The sequence below is a fragment of the Uranotaenia lowii genome, chromosome 3, assembly GCF_029784155.1.
Source record: "Uranotaenia lowii strain MFRU-FL chromosome 3, ASM2978415v1, whole genome shotgun sequence".
Classification (NCBI taxonomy): Eukaryota; Metazoa; Arthropoda; class Insecta; order Diptera; family Culicidae; genus Uranotaenia; species Uranotaenia lowii.
In genome coordinates, this window is record NC_073693.1 from 31,124,246 (window position 1) to 31,144,685 (window position 20,440).

Sequence of the window (20,440 nt, forward strand, 5' to 3'; positions counted from 1 at the left end):
CTCGTTACAACTCCTTGAGGGGCATTCCGCGCTGTGGTGAGGTCTGGTGGGAATTCTCTCTGGGTGTTCTAGTTCCGACCAAATTCGTTACTCGATAAAGTGAGACACTCGCGTGGTTACCGTGCACACCAAAGCTCCCCGAACCGAAGTGAAACGGTAGGCCTACGCCCAGCAGGCCGAGTTGTTGCGGGAATTGCCCAAAGAGCAATTCCAGATTCCGTCCTGTTCCTGCACCCATAGAAGAGGTTGCAAAAATCCAATGCCTATTTAGCAAATCTCTGTGCCGATAATGCGCTGAAATGTGCACTGTGCCGAAGATGATATGTTTGAAAAACCGTAACTGGCATAAGGACTCGGTTCTCAACTAAAATGATGCATGACCACTACATTGAAGCGAAATAAGAAAAACATTTTATGGGATTTCCTTCCTATTGGATAATTCATCCCAGAAACAAGAAAATAAAAATATAAACTACAGCGCCCGTAGTGAGAGTCGAATTCAAATCGCCGACTATATCGTCTTTCCAGTCCGTCATCCTAACCAGTGTACTATTTGAGCTTCATGCAGGACGAGGGATATTTGTCATAGGCTTTCTGCCACCGAACAATCACAAAAAATCAAACGGTGGCTCCCGGCGTTTGGCCGTCTTTCAAGGTAGTCCTTTGTCTTGCGATGGTAACGGGAAAGGGAACGGGAGTGAAGGCAAAGGGAAACCCATTGAATGAGAACTGTGCTTTGCTTACTGCCTGCTATTACATACACACGCTACATATACACAGCTGCTAAAGCCGGGCAGCTTGGCCGATGGTTGTTTGCCGGTAAATTGAAGGAATGTTTTTGTTGTTGCTTTTGCTACATACACACGCACAACTCAGCCGTGGTTGTTTGCCGGTGGATTGAATTGAAGCAATGTTTTTTTTGCTACTTTTACTGCATACACACGCACAGCTTGGCCGTGGTTGTTTGCCTGTTGATTGAGGGGATTGAATTAGAAGGATGTTTTTGTTGATGCTTTTGCTACATTCACACGCACAGTGCTCGGTTCGCTGGCTGCCTGGTGTTGGCCGGTATTTATTTCCATCCTTCTTCGTCTTGTGATGCGATAGGGAGGGACGTGAAAGCGTTTTTATTTTGTTTCTTTCAGACATACGCAATTCGGTTAACTTGGGAGATTAATGCCGGTGGGAGCAAATCGAATCAGCACCGGTCGCGTTATCTTCTTGTACCAATGATGCTATGGAATTGACTACACGCCATTGGCACAGAGGCTGAATTTTGGGTGTGTATTCGCCCGATCCTGTATTCGCCCGATCCTGTATTCGCCCGATCCTGTTACGTCGTGCCAGCAGAAATCCCCCAACGAATCGACCACCGAGAAACGGCCCCAACGAGATCATCGAGATACCAATAAAAAAAAGCGCAAGTATAAAAACCAACCATCTTACCATTTCTTTCTAACAAACCACTGAAATTCGAGAAACAAAAACTCACAAAGAAAAGGGAATTTAAATATTCCTTTAATAAAATTTATGTATGGTCTTTTCCTTTCATCCAAATTGTCGAGTCTTTCTTTAATAAAAGTGCATTCCCTGAAAGATCAAGAATATTTCTCTCCTGTTGTATGTTTCCGTAAAGTTTAAAAATGTTTCAAAAGTCCGCCCAAAAATCACAGTTTTAATTGTTCTAGTTGTAAAATAATATTTCTCCGGTGATCAATTTAGTTTCCCCTGTTGAGCTAGCGCAGGAAAGTAGGTTCTCTGTGATTCTAACAATCTGACACCCGAATTTGAAAACGACTTCAAAAATCTAAAATTAGGATCTGAAGACTAACTCTGAAATCTGAATCCAATTCTAAATCTGATATTTGAAGCCTTCATCAGTTTTTTTTTTCAATCTGAATCTGAGTTCTGAACCTAAAAACCGAACTTTAATCTGAATCTGAAAAAAGGTGAGAATAAAAGTTTACATGCCTTTGATATAAAATAAAGCCCTGCGCTTAAATCCACCTTAGCGGTTCTTAGCGGATTTGTTTTGCATTTAAACTGTATTGTTGTTTGTCAGTGTAATTTATTGAAGATTAATAGATCAATTATTATTTTACACACTTTTCCTTTTTTGAATTCTATTTCTTATTGTATTGAGAAAAGAATAGGAAAACAAAGATATACTGAGAACCGTTGCTGCCGGTGTCAAGTCCGGGAAAAGGATGAGAAATTTTTTTAAATTTTTTTACTGTTGTTTTTTCTCTTTCAATTTAGTTCTATTGTCATTATTTTTTACTTTAATTTTTTTTTTTAATTTGATTCTTGGTTTTTTTATCATTAATTTACTATTTTTAAAATGTTTTTATTTGTTTATTTTATTCATTTATTCACTCTTAAATTTATTTTTTATTATTATTTATTAAGTTTCGTGTCATATTAATTTTGTTTGTGTTCTTTTTTAAATGTTTTTGTAATTTGTAAAATCAAAACTAATACTTTTTTTGTGCTCTTTTTTCTGTTATTTTTTTCTCTTTATTTTCTCAATCGCATGCGAAGCCATAGTCGTAGGATGACAGGAGGAAATTGAAGAACCCGAAGGACGAAGGATACTGGTCCGACGTTTGGAAGTACCATCCGCGGGTCTCCAGACCGCACATAGTCGGGGGAACTATCGCGCTGCTTCACAGGGTTTACTCGCGTGCTCGTTTTCACTGACTGACTGACTGCTCGGTGTGCACGCTCATGTGAAATCACCAAGGGTTAGTTTATTCCATCCACACAGATACAATACAGGAACAGGAGAGATGGAAAAACGATGCTTCAACAAGAAAGGATCTTCCCGGACCAAACCAACAACCCAAACAACCAAACCAAGCAAGGCAACCAAAAAAGGACACCCCAAAATAAACCAACAATTCAAGCAATCATACCCAGCAAGATAACCAACAAGGAGATGAAATTTGTTTTCGGGTGAGTATGTTCCTTTTTTCATTTAATTTTTTTTTTTTTTTTTTTTTTTTTTTTTTTTTTTTTTTTTTTTTTTTTTTTTTTTTTTTTTTTTTGCAAGGATTTTCATCCGTTTGGATGATTCATCCCGACAAATCATTTAATTTTTACAAATAATGTGAGTGACCTGTCTGAACCTGGCAACGTATTTCCTCCAACTGGTATGCGGGAGGGGTTAGTTCACTATCTTGTTCTGCATTAAGTTCATATTCATCCGAAGTGAACTTAAGGAAGTGCAGGATGGTGTAACCATTGTCTCATGATCGCTTACTATTCTAAGCTGCCTACTCTAAACTTTTATTTCCCTGTTCCCTCGACCCAATGTGGTACAAAAAAGGTGATGAAAAAACACGCACACTATTAAAGAACTCGTTATTCAAAAAGTAAAAAGGTAAACAAAGCCTACGTCACTTGCCAGGATGTTTATGTATCCTAGGCAAGAATCGTAAACAGCAGTTGGCAATGGTTTTTTTCTCTGGTTTTCGCTGGAACAGCGATGATGGTTGTTTGTTCGAAAATGCAGCTAACGTCACGAATTGGAATGGTTACAATGTTTACAAAAAAAACTTTTACTAACACTTAGCACGGGATTTCCATCGCCACCTGAGATGTGTATAAAGGTTGCCCTCTACCCACATTTTCTTTTCAGCTATTTAAACGTCACAAAAAAAAATAAAGGCCTACTCTTCCTAACGAAAAAAACAGTGTCGAAAAGAAGTTCTCTTTGAATGGTGTCAAAAAAATTTTATTTTGATATTAAAATTTTGATTTTTTAAAGAAATAATAACAATAGGTTTTTTAGCCCAAAAACCTGACCTGTGTAAAATATCAGCTCAATCCTAAAGTTTGCAACCTAAAAAATCATATCAAGGAGGAGGAGGATACATAAAATCAGGATGATATACAAAAGGTTTGATTCCAAATGACTTAAAAATGAATAAGATTTCAGGATTTGGTTAAATTTTGAAAAAAAATATTAATTTTTATCGTGAATCAATTTTCTGTGACTTCATATGAAATGTTACTACACCCATAGAAGAGGTTGCAAAAATCCAATGCCTATTTAGCAAATCTCTGTGCCGATAATGCGCTCAAATGTGCACTGTGCCGAAGATGATATGTTTGAAAAACCGTAACTGGCATAAGGACTCGGTTCTCAACTAAAATGATGCATGACCACTACATTGAAGCGAAATAAGAAAAACATTTTATGGGATTTCCTTCCTATTGGATAATTCATCCCAGAAACAAGAAAATAAAAATATAAACTACAGCGCCCGTAGGGAGAGTCGAACTCAAATCACCAATTACATCGTCTTGCAAGTCCGACATCTTAACCAGTGTGCTATTTGAGCTTCAAAAGGACGAGGGATATTTGTCATAGGCTTTCTGCCACCGAACAATCACAAAATATCAAACGGTGGCTTCCCGGCGTTTGGCCGCCTTTCAAGGTAGTCCTTTGTCTTGCGATGGTAACGGGAAAGGGAACGGGAGTGAAGGCAAAGGGAAACCCATTGAATGAGAACTGTGCTTTGCTTACTGCCTGCTATTACATACACACGCTACATATACACAGCTGCTAAAGCCGGGCAGCTTGGCCGATGGTTGTTTGCCGGTGAATTGAAGGGATTGAATTAGAAGGATGTTTTTGTTGTTGCTTTTGCTACATTCACACGCACAGTGCTCGGTTCGCTGGCTGCCTGGTGTTGGCCGGTATTTATTTCCATCCTTCTTCGTCTTGTGATGCGATAGGGAGGGACGTGAAAGCGTTTTTATTTTGTTTCTTTCAGACATACGCAATTCGGTTAACTTGGGAGATTAATGCCGGTGGGAGCAAATCGAATCAGCACCGGTCGCGTTATCTTCTTGTACCAATGATGCTATGTAATTGACTACACGCCATTGGCACAGAGGCTGAATTTTGGGTGTACCTACTTCGACCACTTAAACACGCAGCAAACATTTTGATTTCTAAAGAAAATGCCTAATTTCAAGTTCTTAAAGTTAATCCTTTCCGAAATTATTTTCTTTGGATCAAAATTTAAATCCATTTGTTATTTGAAAAAGAAGTCAGATACCACGTGGACGGAAAAATAAGATTTTTTTATCAAGTCTCCTATAACATAAAAAACATAAAAAATTTTTTAGTCTCACGAAATGTTTTTTAGTTGGTCTATGAGCTCATGACTCGTTTTAACTTTTAAAACTTTTAAAAAATACGGCGAGTAGCAAAATTTTCATAAAAAGATATGGTGAAAATAAGAAAAGGGGATCAAGTATCCCCATTCTCCTCTACAGTAAAGCAAAAAATAACGATTTCCATAATTTATACAAGCTAAGTTTAGCCTTATTCCACCAAACTGATTTTTTTATATTTCGTATGAGGCTTGTTGAATTGTTCGTTGTAAAACGTTGGAAAATATTCAGCTTCAAAGCCATATTTTTTTAAGTTTCTGTCATGCTGTGAGATTTCAGAAAATCTATGAACTAAAATAAGTCATATTGAATTGTTTTTTTTTTTTTCATTATATATTTGCAGCAGAAATGCTTTGCCGTTTCTGATTCAGCTTTAATTTATGTAATTTGTCTTTCTTAAAAGATCATCGACCGAAAACTTCCGAAAAGATGAAGGTACAGGTTGTTAAATTCATTGGACGTTATCATTTATTTTATTTTAGACCTACTCAATTCTTATGATAAACTTACGTTATCTTTATCGAGATCAGGAAAGCAAATCGAGCAGATCTGATAATGATAACTGGTTTATCACTTGTGTAACACTTAGCGATAAATGCGAATGCGATGACTTCTCATCCCTTTCCAATGCTGATCAAGATAACTCGTCTGAAATTATTTTCTCTCAGTCAGTTATAGTTCTGAGAATATTTTCCGACAAAATTGGAAGCGATCGAAAAAACAAACGCACAGAGAGTGCTTTTTCTAGCTGTTTACGTCCATTCTGACTCTCCGCGCCTCTCCGCGCAAATGATCAACATACAAAAGAATAGCCAAATATGGGACAGCTTAGCGGGTAAATATAATACGCATGCGAAATATACTCGCAAGGCTGTCCCATCATTATTTTCCCTCTGCATCAGCAAATTCCAAAACAATGGACGATATTTAACAACAATTATCTTAATATCTGTGAAGAAAGAAATAGAATAGGTAAAGCACTGACCATACTGACTGGACACTCGATTTCGCCTTCTGGATAATTTTTCCAACAGTACGCAATATCGATTCCAGAGTGCGCATCGATCTATTTGAAGAAATGCTATCCCAGTTAGGAAATGCCACCCAACTTTTGAAAAAAGAGGCAATTTCTACGATAAAATCGGGCTAAACAGGTACATTTTTCCTATAGGGTATTTTTTGTTACATTTTTCAGGTTCGCCACCTGCCGTCGGTATTGCGAACCTAAAAATCTGACAAAAAATTAAGAAAATCGTTGAATTTTTGTTCCAAGTGTCATGTCTGTGTTCTGATCACTATGGTTCGAATTGGCTGTTTGCTAGCTCGATACGACTTGATTCCTTCCCGGAGTCGAATTCTCCTCACGGGGCCAAATCACGGTCCGACAGATTGGAATTTCTCTTAATCGTCTTCAAAATCTTACCACGCAGTTTCCGGCCGACCGTTCTACTCCGACGATTGGCTTGAGGCTTCCAAATCGTCCTCAATGTTTCTTTATACCGTTTGATAATGCGCCATATGGTATTTCTGGGCAATTTCAGCGGTTTAGCTAGCCTAGATGCAGACCACAATGGATTTTCCGATTCCGATTCCGATTTTTCGAAAAATGAAATTTCAATTAATTCACACGTGGTTTGCGGCGAGCTGTGTTTTATTTCACCAGCCAATTCCTAACCATTATTTCGTTGACCGAACTGTGTGATCATCGCTCATTTCTCCCGCATTTAATCCATGCGATCTCTTCTTTGAGCCGTTGTTGACGCTCACCGTTAGAACGCGCCTAAACACAATTAAAGGGGTTCCGCGCGCCGGGGAATTTAAACGAGATGAGGAGACGCTTGATGACCTGTTCATGTCAACGAAGATATTAGCTTAGTATTCAGATATTGTAGTCATTGCGCTCTAAAACAAAACAAAAATGTACACGACTAAAACGGTTAATATTCCCAACATTGCGCTGAATGACGGCATTATTAGTAGGGCCTCAAATAGATCCATCTATTATGGATGACGATGATTCACTTATGGCTTCCTCGAGACCCAGAGATACAAATTTAGTTATACATGGTGATTCAAGGCCGGGTATAGGTAGTATAACTAGTAGACTTCCGCGCGTGCCGTAAGTTTGCTTGCACATGATAGTGAATTAATTATCATAATTGATCTCCCGTCTCACTATAAGCTCTCATCTCGCGTGTTTTTCTCTGTAGTTTTTTTTTTTGCTGGAGAAATAACTTTTATCTACGACGCGTTTTTAATAAGTGCGTTTTAAACTAGATCACTGGAAAATTACCAAGTTAACCAAGTTTTGCGTATGTGTAAAGCTAAAGTGTCAAATAATAACGGTTTGCTTTCATTAGCTTATGATCTTCGGGAAGCACGTGACAATATTATTTCCATTCCAATTTCATATTATGTCGTTGATTGTTTGAATAATTCGGACACGTCGTTTGCTCATCTCTCAATTGTTGATCTCGTGTCACACTTCACATCGCCACGCCTTTTCAGATTCTTCTCAACAAGTCTTATCGAGTGTGCTTCCGCATTTGGGTATGGGTACCCGACTATAGGAATGTGTCTGAAATACTGTTACTCGTTAATTACTCAGTCATGGAATATGATGACGGAATATTCATCGATTACGATGAACGATCGCGCCCAAGCTTGGTTGGATTCGGAAAAATGTGGTCCTGCTTGAGTGAATACTTATACAAACGATAGATGGTCCAACCCTTGGATGACACTGTTTTTCAGCTGTAAGCTGAATAGGTTTGCACAAACTCCTTTGAGGGTTAACGCTAAGCGGATTAAGTAAATATCTAGCGGTACGCAAACATTATTAGAATTTTTTGTGTCGTTCTCGCGTAGATTCGAGCAATCGGATCTAGTCTCTCACGGGTCGAGCTATTGTTAGGTTGAGTCCAGGTGAAAATCATGCTTGTCTACTTTCTCTACGTTCTAGCAGCTATAGGCGCGTACGCGACTCTCATTTTTCTCTACTTCACATTACGGTCGCCATTCCAAATTTTGTGGAGCGTGGTTTTCGGTTGCGGCAAAACATTATCCCAGAAATATGGACCATGGGCAGGTACTAACTGACTTCCTATAACAAATCTCGATCAGATTTATGGATTGATTCGTTGATAATACTTCAGTGATAACGGGTTCGACAGATGGCATCGGGAAGCAGTACGCGATCAATTTGGCTCGGCAGGGGATGAACGTGTTCCTGCTGTCCCGATCCGGTTCCAAGCTGGAAGCGGTGGCCCAGGAAATCCGATCCCAATCGAAGGTGGAGGTTCGCTGGAAAGCGATCGACTTTGCCGATGGCTTCAAGGTGTACGATACGATCGAACGCAAAATGACCGGTCTCGATGTAGGAGTGTTGGGTAAATATTCGTATCATTTCTGAGCATTCTTAGTCATGCGTAATTAGAGAAATAGTAATCGTGAACTTTGTGCAGCTGAATTGAAGATGCAAATACAAATGATTAAGTCATAGTCAATTCGTAATTGAACTGTGATGTGTTCATCACCTAGCTTGTAAAGGCTCACAGTTTAGAGAGAAGATTTCAGATTCTGATTTTAGATCTCAGATTTAAAAAAATCAGGCTTCAAGATATAAACATTTTTCAGTCAACAACGTGGGAGTCCTACCACGCAGTCCACTCTACTTCGAGCGCCTACGACCGGAAGAAATCCAACAGACGCTAGCCGTTAACATTAGCTCCGCCCTAATGATGACCCGAATCATCCTTCCAGCGATGAAAGCTCGGCGTCGTGGAATCGTAGTGAACGTGTCCTCGGCCAGCGGTCTGATCCCGTGGCCCCTGATCGGTCTCTACTCGGGGAGCAAGGGTTTCCTGAACAATTTTACCAGTGCCCTGCAACAGGAATTGCGAGGTACCGGTGTCCAGTGTCAGTTGGTGACCCCCATGTATGTGGCCACCAATCTGATCGACCACTTCCCGGTGACCAGTTTTCTGCGGCTGTTCCGAGCGACGGTTGTGAGATACGGGCGACAGGCCACCTGGTTGATTGGGAAGACGGATGTGACCACCGGATATTGGTACCATGCAGTGCAGGTGAGTTCTTATGAATTCAAGTGAATCCAGTGTTTGAATTTGTTATTATTGTTTTTATTCTAGGTAACCTTACTGAAATTGATACCTGTTGAATTTTTGACTCGGATGAGTTATTATCAGAATAGGAGAGATTTTTTAAAAAATAGTTCAAATGTAGAATAAATGTTTTAAGTAATGAAAGAAAACTGTTCTTGATAGATGACAATTTCAAAAAAAAATGTTGAAACCCAGATTAACTTGGGCTCGTTACAAGCCTTGAGGATGAAAAAATCCTTGCTTCCAACCAATTAAGGACATTGTGCCAGCCCAAATCATTTTGAGGTGGCGGTCTACGGCGACCTCCAGTCAAGTTCGAGAAGACTAGAATATCACGAACATGTTAAAAAAAGGGAATTTAGGAAAACTTAAATCCCGGGATAGGTACATAGCTTGATGGGATCAACGCCACTCAAGTGGACAATAGGATTAGAAGTGGTAATGAGTCCAATATTTACTAAAGAACTCGGAGTTGCCAACAGAGAACAGCCGTCAATATCAGAAACATGTCGATGTCGAAATCCTGAGACTCGGCACGTATAAGTTTTCCTCAGAAATCCAAAGATCTTTTGCATGCCCCTATACGAAGACGCTCGGTCAAGCAGGTGACAAACGCAAGAAGGCGAGCTGCAATTGTTTCCCAACTCAGCTTCAAGTCCGTTTGCCCAACAGTTGAACATAATAAGCGGTTGTCCATCTGTCAGGAAATGCAGCCAACAATTCACTTAAAGTAGGATGGATGATTTACTGGATATCGTTCTACCTGTAACTAACTGAGTCGTTTACTCTACCCTGAGAGTCCGAGTATTATCTTAACCAGGTTCAAGTTTGCTGACCCTAAAACATAGGCGAATGGAACCATAAGATCATGGTTTTTGCGCACCAGAGTAGAATGATGTCACCGTCAGAGGACATATAAGTAGAGTAATTTCGATTCTACGAGTAAAATTTCAAAGTTGAGGCAAGATCTACAGCAAAAGTATCCCGTGGGTACGTGCCGTTTCCTACCAGAGAAGCTGTTGGTATAGATATGACATGGCTGATATATGTGTTACAGGAAATGTTCATATTTGGAATGTAATGACAGTTATAGATGTTCTTCTATAGCTGCTATACGCCTCACTAAGGTGGTCGATTCAAAATTCAGCTGGATGTTCCTTGAGAACAATATTTCTTAGCTAGCGTAGCGGGAAGATGCCCAGCAAACATTTAAGGAGGTATATCGCAGGAACAATAGAATTAATCAAACAATTATACCAGATGAAAAAATTCTATTAAACTTACCAAAATAGCATATGGCTACAAAAGTGGAAACGATATATCTACAATGACAAGCCCCCCTAAATGAAAAATAAACGATTTTAAGTAATTTGTGTAAAATGAAAAAAAAAATCCCCGACTGAGATTTGAAATCCAGTCCTCGGAGTTCGCAGTCCGGTATCTCACCACGATGTCAATCAATTCACTCAAATCGTATATGTCGAACTAGCATATTCCCAACTTTTTGGAGACATATTTACGAATTGACTAAACTGCTATCCGACTCAATTATTTTTGGGCAAAGCTTGTCGTAAATGAATAATAGAAAATTACTCAATACCCACTTGTTTACGAAGGTTATTGAAAATGTCTTAATATTCGTTTGGATTATCATTTCTATTACGATTTCATGTAAGCTGGGTGAGAGGAACCTCCTCCCTCGAAGACGAATCGATACTGCCAACCCTTCGAATCATCTGAAAGCCATTATCTTCTCTGTAGGTGGCTAGCACGATCGACAACCGACAACACCACCTCATTGAGACTTGGTCGACCTGGAATAAAACTCTCCATTCGTATATATGTATGTCTTCAGTTATTTTTCCGAATGTCTTAACCGGAGAAGTATACAGAAAATAATGAAAAGGTAAAATTTACCGAGATAAAAAGGTTAATGCTTGTGAAATCCAAAAATGTAACTGTTACCTCACCGAGGTGAAACTCACCTCACAACGAGGTAAAGATTACTTGAATCGAGCAGACAAAAATGGAATTCACCTAGAAAAAATGCAAATCCAAAAAAAAGGCAAAGCTTACCTCATAGCAAGGTGAAGTTTACCTGAATTGAGCAAAACATAAAGGTACAATTCACCTAGAAAAAAAGGTAAATCCAAAAAAGGTACTTTCTACCTCTTTGAGGTTTTTAGTTTTATTGATTAGATCCTAGGCTTCAACCCTTTATCTTATCCTATTATATAAATGACACTTAATAACTAAGTGCGTCGATCAATTTTCATCGGGTTTCCAACGTGTCCAAAGCTACCAGCATGCACAAGACTCGATACTCTGGCATTTCCCAACAAACATTTTTTTTGCTGAACAACCGCTGAAACATTGTTCAGTTCTAATTTTAAATCAGCTATCTTTGGAATTGGAAAAATTAATCAGCGAAGATGACACACTGAACCTCGAAAATACCCAAACTTGAGAACTTTCCCCGCCAACTCGAATGAAACTCCCTCCCTACAGGTTTGGCTATTGGTGGCTGTAGTGAATAAGATGTACGTAATAAAAAGAAATTGGTTTTCATGAAGAATTACAGTTAAAGATATATAAGAAATAGGACAAGATTTGTTTAGGTGTATTATTGCAAACGCTTCAATAACCGTTCAAATGAGACGCAATGTGAGGTGTCATGTATAGGAAATGTAGAGGAGTAAAAGAGAGAGAAATCAGACAATCGCATTGATCAGAGAGCGACAAATGCGTGACGGTCATTCTATCCGTGATTGTTGCGGAATAACCAAGTGTAGGAGAAAATATCTGTGAACCTTGGAAAGGCGAAAAATCCGCGTGGAACATCGGAAGGATACTACAATGGCGCAGTTGATCCCAAGTGCGCTTGGTAAGTCTGCGGAAATGAATAAAGCTGAAGAAAATAGTGTTTTCTGGTACTGGTGAACTAAAGAAAAAGATTCGAAAGCCACGTGTTAAAAAAAAAATGGAGGAAGAAAAATTAATGAATCAGAGCGAGAGAACTCTGTATCAGAGCGAGAGTTCTCTGATGGAAAAGAAATGAAGTTGAAATCAGAGCGAGAGTACTCTGGAAAATAAAGTGAAATATTCAAAAAAGAGAGCGAGAGACTCTAGAATAAAACAGCACGATGGGCTACGCTTTCTTACTAGTTCTCCAGTACCTGAAAAATACTAAGTAATCGATGCTCTCGGTTTGCAGCCTGAGACTCGTTTATAAGAGAGAATAGAACGAATGTACTGAAAGTTAGAATGCATATTTTATTGAATTGGATAAAGGCATCGATAAAGCCATGAACAGAGTTTGGAATCTCTGAGTAAGAGAGAGAGAGAGGGGACATGAAACCCTGGATTGAAAAGGAATAAAAAAAAAAACGTTTATCGGTTTGCAGCCTGAGACTCGTTTATTGGAAACAACAGAACGAATGTGTTTAAAAAAAAAATAGAATTCAAATTTCGCTGAAGTGGAAAAAGACATCAAAAATTTGCTAAGCCATGAACTGAACTTGAGATTACTCAGTAATTGAGAAACCCTGGATTTATTATAAATAAAAAAAAAAAGAGCTAAAGGCGATAATGTTGAGGATTATTAAAAAATGGGTTTTTAACATTCATTTTTTTCATCATTTCATTGTGTTTTTCGGTATGCGTCTTGAAATACCTCATATATCAAAGCTAAAGATATCTTATAAAAACCTATGATTGTTTTTCACAAATGTGTTGTTACGAAATTCTTATGCAAGATCTGCTATCAATGAAGTGGTGAAAAAGATAAAATAAACATATGACAATAAAGTGTGAGAGGGATTTTGCGTCAGAGCTGTTCACTCGAAAGCTGATGATAAAAATGGGTTTTCTAGTTCAATAGTGAGATGGAAAGGTTTTTTTTATTGTCATAATCTTTGACTTATGGAGTGACTCCGTGTTTTTATACTCTTTTGAGTGTGAAAGAATTTTCTAGGGATGTACAAAGCAAATCAGAAACAAATAATTTCTCCACGCCTGATCCTCTGCTTGAGTTCTGAGACTTTTAGAGATTATAAAAGGAAAGCTTATTGGAGTTCTAGTCTAAAAATCGAGTTGTTGATTTGAAAGCTTATGGTTAAACAGGTTTTCCAGTGCGAGAGAAAGAGATGGAAAACGAATAAATATTTTTGCTAATGAATTTTCATACCCGAGTGTGAGGGGCCCTTCTAGGGATGTACGAGGCAAAAACTGCTGCTATTACTCTCGGTACTCTGTTTGAGTTTTGAGACTTTCAGAGGTTAGCAAACATGAATGAATATTTGAACAATTTAATTTGGTCGCCAGCCACGATGTGAATTGACAAAATCAAAGAGTTAAAAACTAGAATCTATTGACAAGTTCAAGGTCTTTGGATTAATTGAAGATAACGTTTCTGCTTAGCAGACAAAAATATGCTATAGTAAGAAATGTTGAATCTGAGGGAATTGCATTTGAATTTTTGAAACAGAAGGAAAATGAAGCAAATTTGAAAAAAATGTCATTCAAGTTATAACAATTTGCCAAGTTGATTGAAATTTGTTTGACAGATTTTAGTCGAATAGATTGTTCTTAAGTTGAAGACCAAAATTGAAATTTTTGATGATGTCTTCAAAACATAAAGGAGAAAATCAAAAGTTTTTTTTTCAGAAGACATTTGGGGAAGGAAGGATCGGTAAAAAAGGTATGAAGAATCATGAATTGGTCACGATATAACAAAGTGAACCGTTATAAATGGGAAGCTTTACAAAATAACAAAAAAAAAGTTAAGTTGAAAGTATATTTCAATCAAGCGAGTTCAATATGGGTATTACCCAGTTTTGAAGGAATATCTAGAAACGATGGATATGAAAAATGTTGCACTTGTTATTGTATTTTGCAGTTCTCTGAACCCAAACAAATCAGAAATTTGAGAACATTTGATCGAGTTTATAATATGATTCAATTATACGCTTAGGATAGAGGAGGAGAGTAATGTAGTGAATAAGATGTACGTAATAAAAAGAAATTGGTTTTCATGAAGAATTACAGTTAAAGATATATAAGAAATAGGACAAGATTTGTTTAGGTGTATTATTGCAAACGCTTCAATAACCGTTCAAATGAGACGCAATGTGAGGTGTCATGTATAGGAAATGTAGAGGAGTAAAAGAGAGAGAAATCAGACAATCGCATTGATCAGAGAGCGACAAATGCGTGACGGTCATTCTATCCGTGATTGTTGCGGAATAAACAAGTGTAGGAGAAAATATCTGTGAACCTTGGAAAGGCGAAAAATCCGCGTGGAACATCGGAAGGATACTACAGTGGCATAGCACAAAGTTAAGCTCTTAAAGGAGAACTCATCCCCCAAAATCTGATACCACAATAAAATGGAAATCAAAATAAAAAAAAAATATCGCCAGGTACAGGAATCACACCCATACCTGCAATGGCTTTGCGATTACCATCTCAGGATGCTAACCGCTCGACCACCGGAGAGTTGTTAAGAGAGACAGCTACATCATCGTATATGTGAGACTTTCTGCGAATGAAGCGGGAATAAAAGTTATCCCAAAAAAAAAAAAACAGTTCTTCGCTTTAAACTTACCCCCAAAACCTAAATCTGCCACGATGGAGGTAACAGAATCAGATGCGCTTAAAACAAAAACCCCCCAAAAAAACAGTTCTTCGCTTGAAGGACAAGTTTGGCTTATAGAGTTGTTTTTGACATTTCTTACGCACTTGCTGAGCGTGTAGAGATGAGTCGGGACAATTAACCTCAAAAACTCTCGGTACAAATTTCAGTGCAAAAACTGGGCAGCCAGCCGATGAACACGGTCGTTTTTTAGGTTAATGTTCCCAAAATTGAAAAGTATTAGTGACAATTTCTGAATTATGACACTAATACTACTAGCGGCAAATAGGACTATTGGCAAGCTGTGTTTTTTTCACAAACTTAAGTTGTCAATCTTGAACTTAGGTTTGGCGGGTGGCAGTTCTCAAGTTTGGGTATTTTCGATTTTCAGTGCATGAAACGTCAATTGACGTCTCAACAAAAAAAAACAAAAAGAATGATGGCCGATGTATGTCCGATGTAAGTCCGATGTTTGCCAGCTACTTTTCCCCTCCCGTGTAATTTTTTTTCTTCGTTTAAACTTGTCTCGAACTTTGAATCTACGACTTGTTGATCTCATGCCGCAGAAAGCAGAACCAACCATGCATTCTGGGAAGGATCAGAAAAGTGTCGCTCTTAAGCGACCGAAATATCTGTCAACCAAGATCAATTTCGTATGAAGAAATTGAAATTGCTTCAAGAATAAAAGTCTGTTTATTCTTCTTCTTCTTCTTCTAACACCAACATGGCCAAAACTTGTATGCATCCTGGAAAATGAAAAACTTGCGTTCCTCATTTTTCTTTTCAACATAGTATCTGATACATTAGACTGAGTCGATTTGGGGTCATTTTTGAATTTCTCAAACCCTGGGGTCTCAAAAGCTTCGTTTTGGTCCAAAACTCATCCATGATTTTTTGCAGAATTTTTAAGTAATGTTTACATGAGTAAATTTGGACTTTTAGGTTTGTATGGGAAAATTGAATATTTTGTACTGAAAAATCAACATCATTTTTATTTCTTCTGTGGAACCGAGCCTGCTAATGGTTTTTGTGCCAATTTATAAAATTCCAAAAGGAAATTTTCCGCTGAACAACTTTGTCGAAGACCGTAAATTCGTATCTTATTAGACAAAAAATTTATTAGCTGTTTAACAGGGGTATGTCTTTTGGCATTGATAAACAATAAATTCAATTGACATCACTGCTTGTGCCGCGCGAAGTATTGCATGAAAAGTAGTCATGCAATACCTCGCAAGGCACACAACAGTGGTGTCTATCGAATTTATTGTTTATCAATGCCAAAAGACATACCTCTGTTGAACAGCTAATAACTTTTTTGTCTAATAAGATACGAATTTACGGTCTTCGACAAAGTTGTTCAGCGGAAAATTTCCTTTTGGAATTTTATAAATTGACACAAAAACCACCAGCTAGCTCGGATGCACAGAAGAAACAAAAATGATGTTGATTTTTCAGTACAAAATATTCAATTTTCCCATACAAACCTAAAAGTCCAAATTTACTCATGTAAACGTTACTTAAAAATTCTGCAAAAAATCATGGATGAGTTTTGGACCAAAACGAAGCTTTTGAGACCCCAGGGTTTGAAAAATTCGAAAATGACCCCAAATCGACTCAGTCTACTGATACATAGAACATGCATTGCAGATACTATTTCGGCCAGGCCAACCATGTGATGGAAACGCAAAAGATACAGGAACAAGGGAGAGATGAAGCGTGGAGTTCCCTGCCAAACGCTTCTTATGATTATGTAAGGTTAAGTTATAAAGCGATAACGTTTCAAATGTACAATTGAAATCAGAAATAAAAAGAAAACAATGGATGGATCTCACCAGAAACTTCTTAGGTTGACGCTTATCCAGGCAGGTCTGGGACGCTGATCTCTTCCATCAGTATTTTTCAATCGGTGATTTCGGTTCTCTTACTCCGGTAAAATCCCATTCGCCACTTTTTACTTCGTACCCCAAATTTGTTCCCGAGTTCATTGCTTAAATCAACGTTCCTGGAAATGTACTTTTCCTTGAGCTTTTTTTTTATAATTCATCGGTCGTTATGTGTAGACGCTCGATGCTCTCAGTACAAGGTTCTTCGTCGTTTTCAATCAGCTCTGGCACCGGCTCCAGCTGTTGCAGCGGCCAGATAGACATGATCCACCAATTTTGGCAATAAATAATGCTTTTACACCTCAAAACATCAACTAATCCAGAATAAATACGATGCAAACTCAAAGCATCAATCTTTTAGCCTTTTTTTCAACAATAAAAAACAATTTATAAGTGCATATATTTTTTCCAGGAGTTAAAATTGGCAGCTAAAAAATTTACAACTGTCGTTTACAGACGCAGCCTACTCTTCCTTCGAGAATTAAAATTTAAAATTAGATTTCCCGGCTAGGCCATTTTGTCAAGCAAAGTGAGAAATTTCGTATAACAAGACGATTAAAAATGATCCATTCGCTATCATGCATTGATGAACAACAAAAAGTTTGATATAGCTGAAAGGCGCTTTCGAACTCACCCTTGTACAACTGACGGCTGTCAAATTTGAATGGTGTCAAAAATGGTTGAAAAGGCTGAACGAGTTATTCTTCAACCAATTTTCCCCTGCTACTTTCGATGTATTTTGAAAAAGTTAACTCCGCGTTCAACTCCACTTCCAAGTCTTTCACTGAGTTTTGCCGAGCAATGATGAAAACGTTTTCTAAGCGATATTGCTTATTTTCCGAGAAAATGTTATCAAATTGCATTTCGAGGAATTGATCTTTAGACCGAATCTACTGCAACACTCCGTAAACCTGTGTAAGGCATTTTGCAGAGTCACGCAATCCTTTGGGTGACCAATAGGCAAAAATATGTTTAAATGGTTGGCATAAACCTGCACGAACACATCAGTCAGCATGTGCAGCACTTCAGGAAATTCGTTCACAACAGCGATGAAAACAAGGGGTTCCAAGTGACTCCCTTGTGGAACATCACTGTTGACCGCTTACGCTTAACCCCTGCCATCAGATTTTGTACAGCCTCCTTGTCCACCTTCTTCGCCGCAGAAAGCCAGTTTGCCTTGAACTGCTGCTCGTCCTTAGCAGTTTTTTTTTGGTCTTCTTTAGGTTCCGCTTGACAATAGCCCAGTATTTCTCAATTGGGCGGAGCTCTGGCGTGTTGGAAGGGTTCTTGTCCTTGAGAACCACCTGCACGTTGTTGGCGGCGTACCACTCCATGGCTTTTTTACCGTAATGGCAAGATGCCAAATCCGGCCAAAACAGTACGGAACAACCGTGTTTCTTCAGGAAAGGCAGCAGACGTTTAGTCAAACACTCTTTCACGCAAATTTCTTGGTTGACAGTCCCGGAAGCTATGAAAATGCTGCTTTTCAAGCCACAGGTACAGAGGGCTTGCCAAACCAGATATTTCTTCGCGAACTTTGACAGTTTCATGTGCTTGAAAATATCTGCTACCTTTCACCTTCCTTTTGCCGTATAAAACTCTTGTGCCGGAAGCTGCTTGTAGTCGGCTTTGACGTAGGTTTCGTCGTCCATTACCACCACGTCAAACTTCGTCAGCATCGTCGTGTACAGCCTCCGGGATCGCGCTTTGGCCGTCGTATTTTGTTTATTATCGCGATTTGGAGTCACTACCTTTTTGTTAGTCGATAGTCTGGCTCGTTTTTTTTGGCTCGATGCACGATTGTAGGCGATACACCCAGCTTATTTGCGGCATCTCGGAAAGAGAGGTTAGGGTTTCGCTTGAAACTACCGGCAACTCTCTTTGTCGTCTCAGCGGCTACCGGTTTGCGATTTCCCCCCGATCCAGACTTCCTGGACCGCTTTTATTACGGTTGATTTGGCAACTTTTATCGATTTTGCCAGCTTTGCGTGCGAGTAGCTCGGATTTTCGCAATGCGCGAGCAATATTTTGATACGCTGCTTTTCTTCCTTGGACGGCATTTTGACAACTGAAGAGTGAATTCCAAAATCAAAATAGGAGCAACATTCTACACACACACACCTTCAAAATGAGGGGTGTTCAGGTTTTTTAAATGCAAAATTGAAAGAAATACGTCAAGTTGGTATTGACCAAATTTTGACCGTATCACCTTTATTTGTATATTGAACTATAATTCTGCATTTTTTTCTGACACAAGTGTATCCACTCGCTTTTATCCACTCAAAAGGAAGGCTGATTAAGGAACAGTGCTCAAATATAAACAAAATCTCAAAAATACAAGCTCAACAAAGTTTGCCGGGTCAGCTAGTTTGTTATACATTTTAAATCGACTGCATGTAACCCACTACTTAAACGATACTTATTAGAAGTGTCAACGCATACGACTTAAACTATCATTTCCTTAAAAATTCCATGTTAGCTGGGTGATCACTAACCTGAACTCGTTGTTTTAATTTCGCACTCGCAAAACTAAGACACAGATCGGCAACGGTGACCGCGTACCGGGGCAAGTTGACGGCATGAATTTCCTTGATCCGCAGCGGAAGCGAATGGTTGACACAATTGATGAAACTTTTGATATCGGTTATAGACCACTGGGCGAGGTGACTCATCGTGAGTCCGGTATCTTCAAATATGAATATCCCACCAGCAACCTGCAACGCTTCCTCCTCCCAAAGGGTGGCCAAAATCATCATCATCAGCCGGATCTGATGGGTGTTCTTGAACCGTTCGACATTGAAGTTGCTAAATTTGATCAGGAAAACTACCCGGCCTTGAGCGTCGCACCCGAGGGGCAGAAGGGGCCAATCATCGATCATCTCCTGTACCCATGACTCAGTAGTGTCCAACTTCTGGAACCAGCGGGGAAAATTCTGGTTCATCGCCAGGTAACGCTCCAGATTTTCGCAGGCCGCAATGTGGTTGAACTTGCGGGTGCGCAAGAATCGTAGCAAAAAGACCGCATCGGTGCGGCACCTGTGGATGGCCGGATTTTTGGCGATCCAATCCCTAAGTTGGGCCAGCGATTGATCCCGAATTTCTTCACTTTCGTGCAGCTCATCGAGGGCCGTCTTCCGGTACTTTTCCGGCAGACTGAACTGGTACTTTTCACCGGCCTTAGCAAGCTTATCCACACTCGGAACGATCATCTTGAACTGACCCACTAAGTAACTGGCTGACTCGTCTAGCCGAGCGAGCGATAATTTGCAATAAAACTTTTTCAGACCGTCTCGTCAGTGGGTGTTGCACTTGTAGGTTTAGAATGTAACAAGTTAACTTTGAATTGAAAGATTAAATCGCACAGCGCAACTAGCTGGTAAGACAACAACACGTGTTTAAGTGAGTTCAGTTTGTTCCTTGAGATCGCGTCTCAGTGCGTCTCGATTCAAGTTCAATGCGCCTGATGAAGTGCAAGATGCAACCCGTACGTTCGTTCTTAATTAGGAGGCAGTTAAGAACAGTGGTTGTCAAGCAGGCTTTAGTTCAATTTAATTAGATGTAGCCATGCAATTAAAGCTTTAAAATTGTTTTTGCTAATTGTTTAGTTTGTGCTGGAC

At 39.1% G+C, this 20,440-nt stretch overlaps 2 protein-coding genes across 2 annotated transcripts in view; one reads left to right on the top strand and one right to left on the bottom strand.

Annotated features, from left to right (window-relative positions):
- The window catches only part of LOC129756477 (retinaldehyde-binding protein 1-like), a 21,773-nt gene extending 1,530 nt beyond the window's left edge, over positions 1–20,243 (bottom strand). Inside the window, exon 1 of the mRNA XM_055753378.1 lies at positions 19,319–20,243. Coding sequence (XP_055609353.1) covers positions 19,319–20,032 — 714 coding nt within the window. The 5' untranslated portion in view covers positions 20,033–20,243. The remainder of the gene's footprint in view (positions 1–19,318) is intronic.
- LOC129756479 (very-long-chain 3-oxoacyl-CoA reductase-A-like) lies at positions 6,780–9,448 on the top strand. The gene is made up of 4 exons (XM_055753379.1): positions 6,780–8,275; positions 8,343–8,576; positions 8,824–9,272; positions 9,336–9,448. The coding sequence occupies exons 1-4, from the start codon at positions 8,122–8,124 to the stop codon at positions 9,432–9,434; spliced, it is 936 nt and encodes a 311-aa protein (XP_055609354.1). The 5' UTR covers positions 6,780–8,121; the 3' UTR covers positions 9,435–9,448.
- Positions 20,244–20,440: the final 197 nt, after the last annotated feature.

Bases quoted from the DNA above. Each gene is read 5' to 3' on its own strand.
- LOC129756479 (XM_055753379.1), top strand. From the start codon at position 8,122: ATGCTTGTCTACTTTCTCTACGTTCTAGCAGCTATAGGCGCGTACGCG. The intron at 8,577-8,823 runs GTAAATATTCGT...AACATTTTTCAG, and splicing joins TCTCGATGTAGGAGTGTTGG to TCAACAACGTGGGAGTCCTA. The intron at 9,273-9,335 runs GTGAGTTCTTAT...TTTTTATTCTAG, and splicing joins ATTGGTACCATGCAGTGCAG to GTAACCTTACTGAAATTGAT.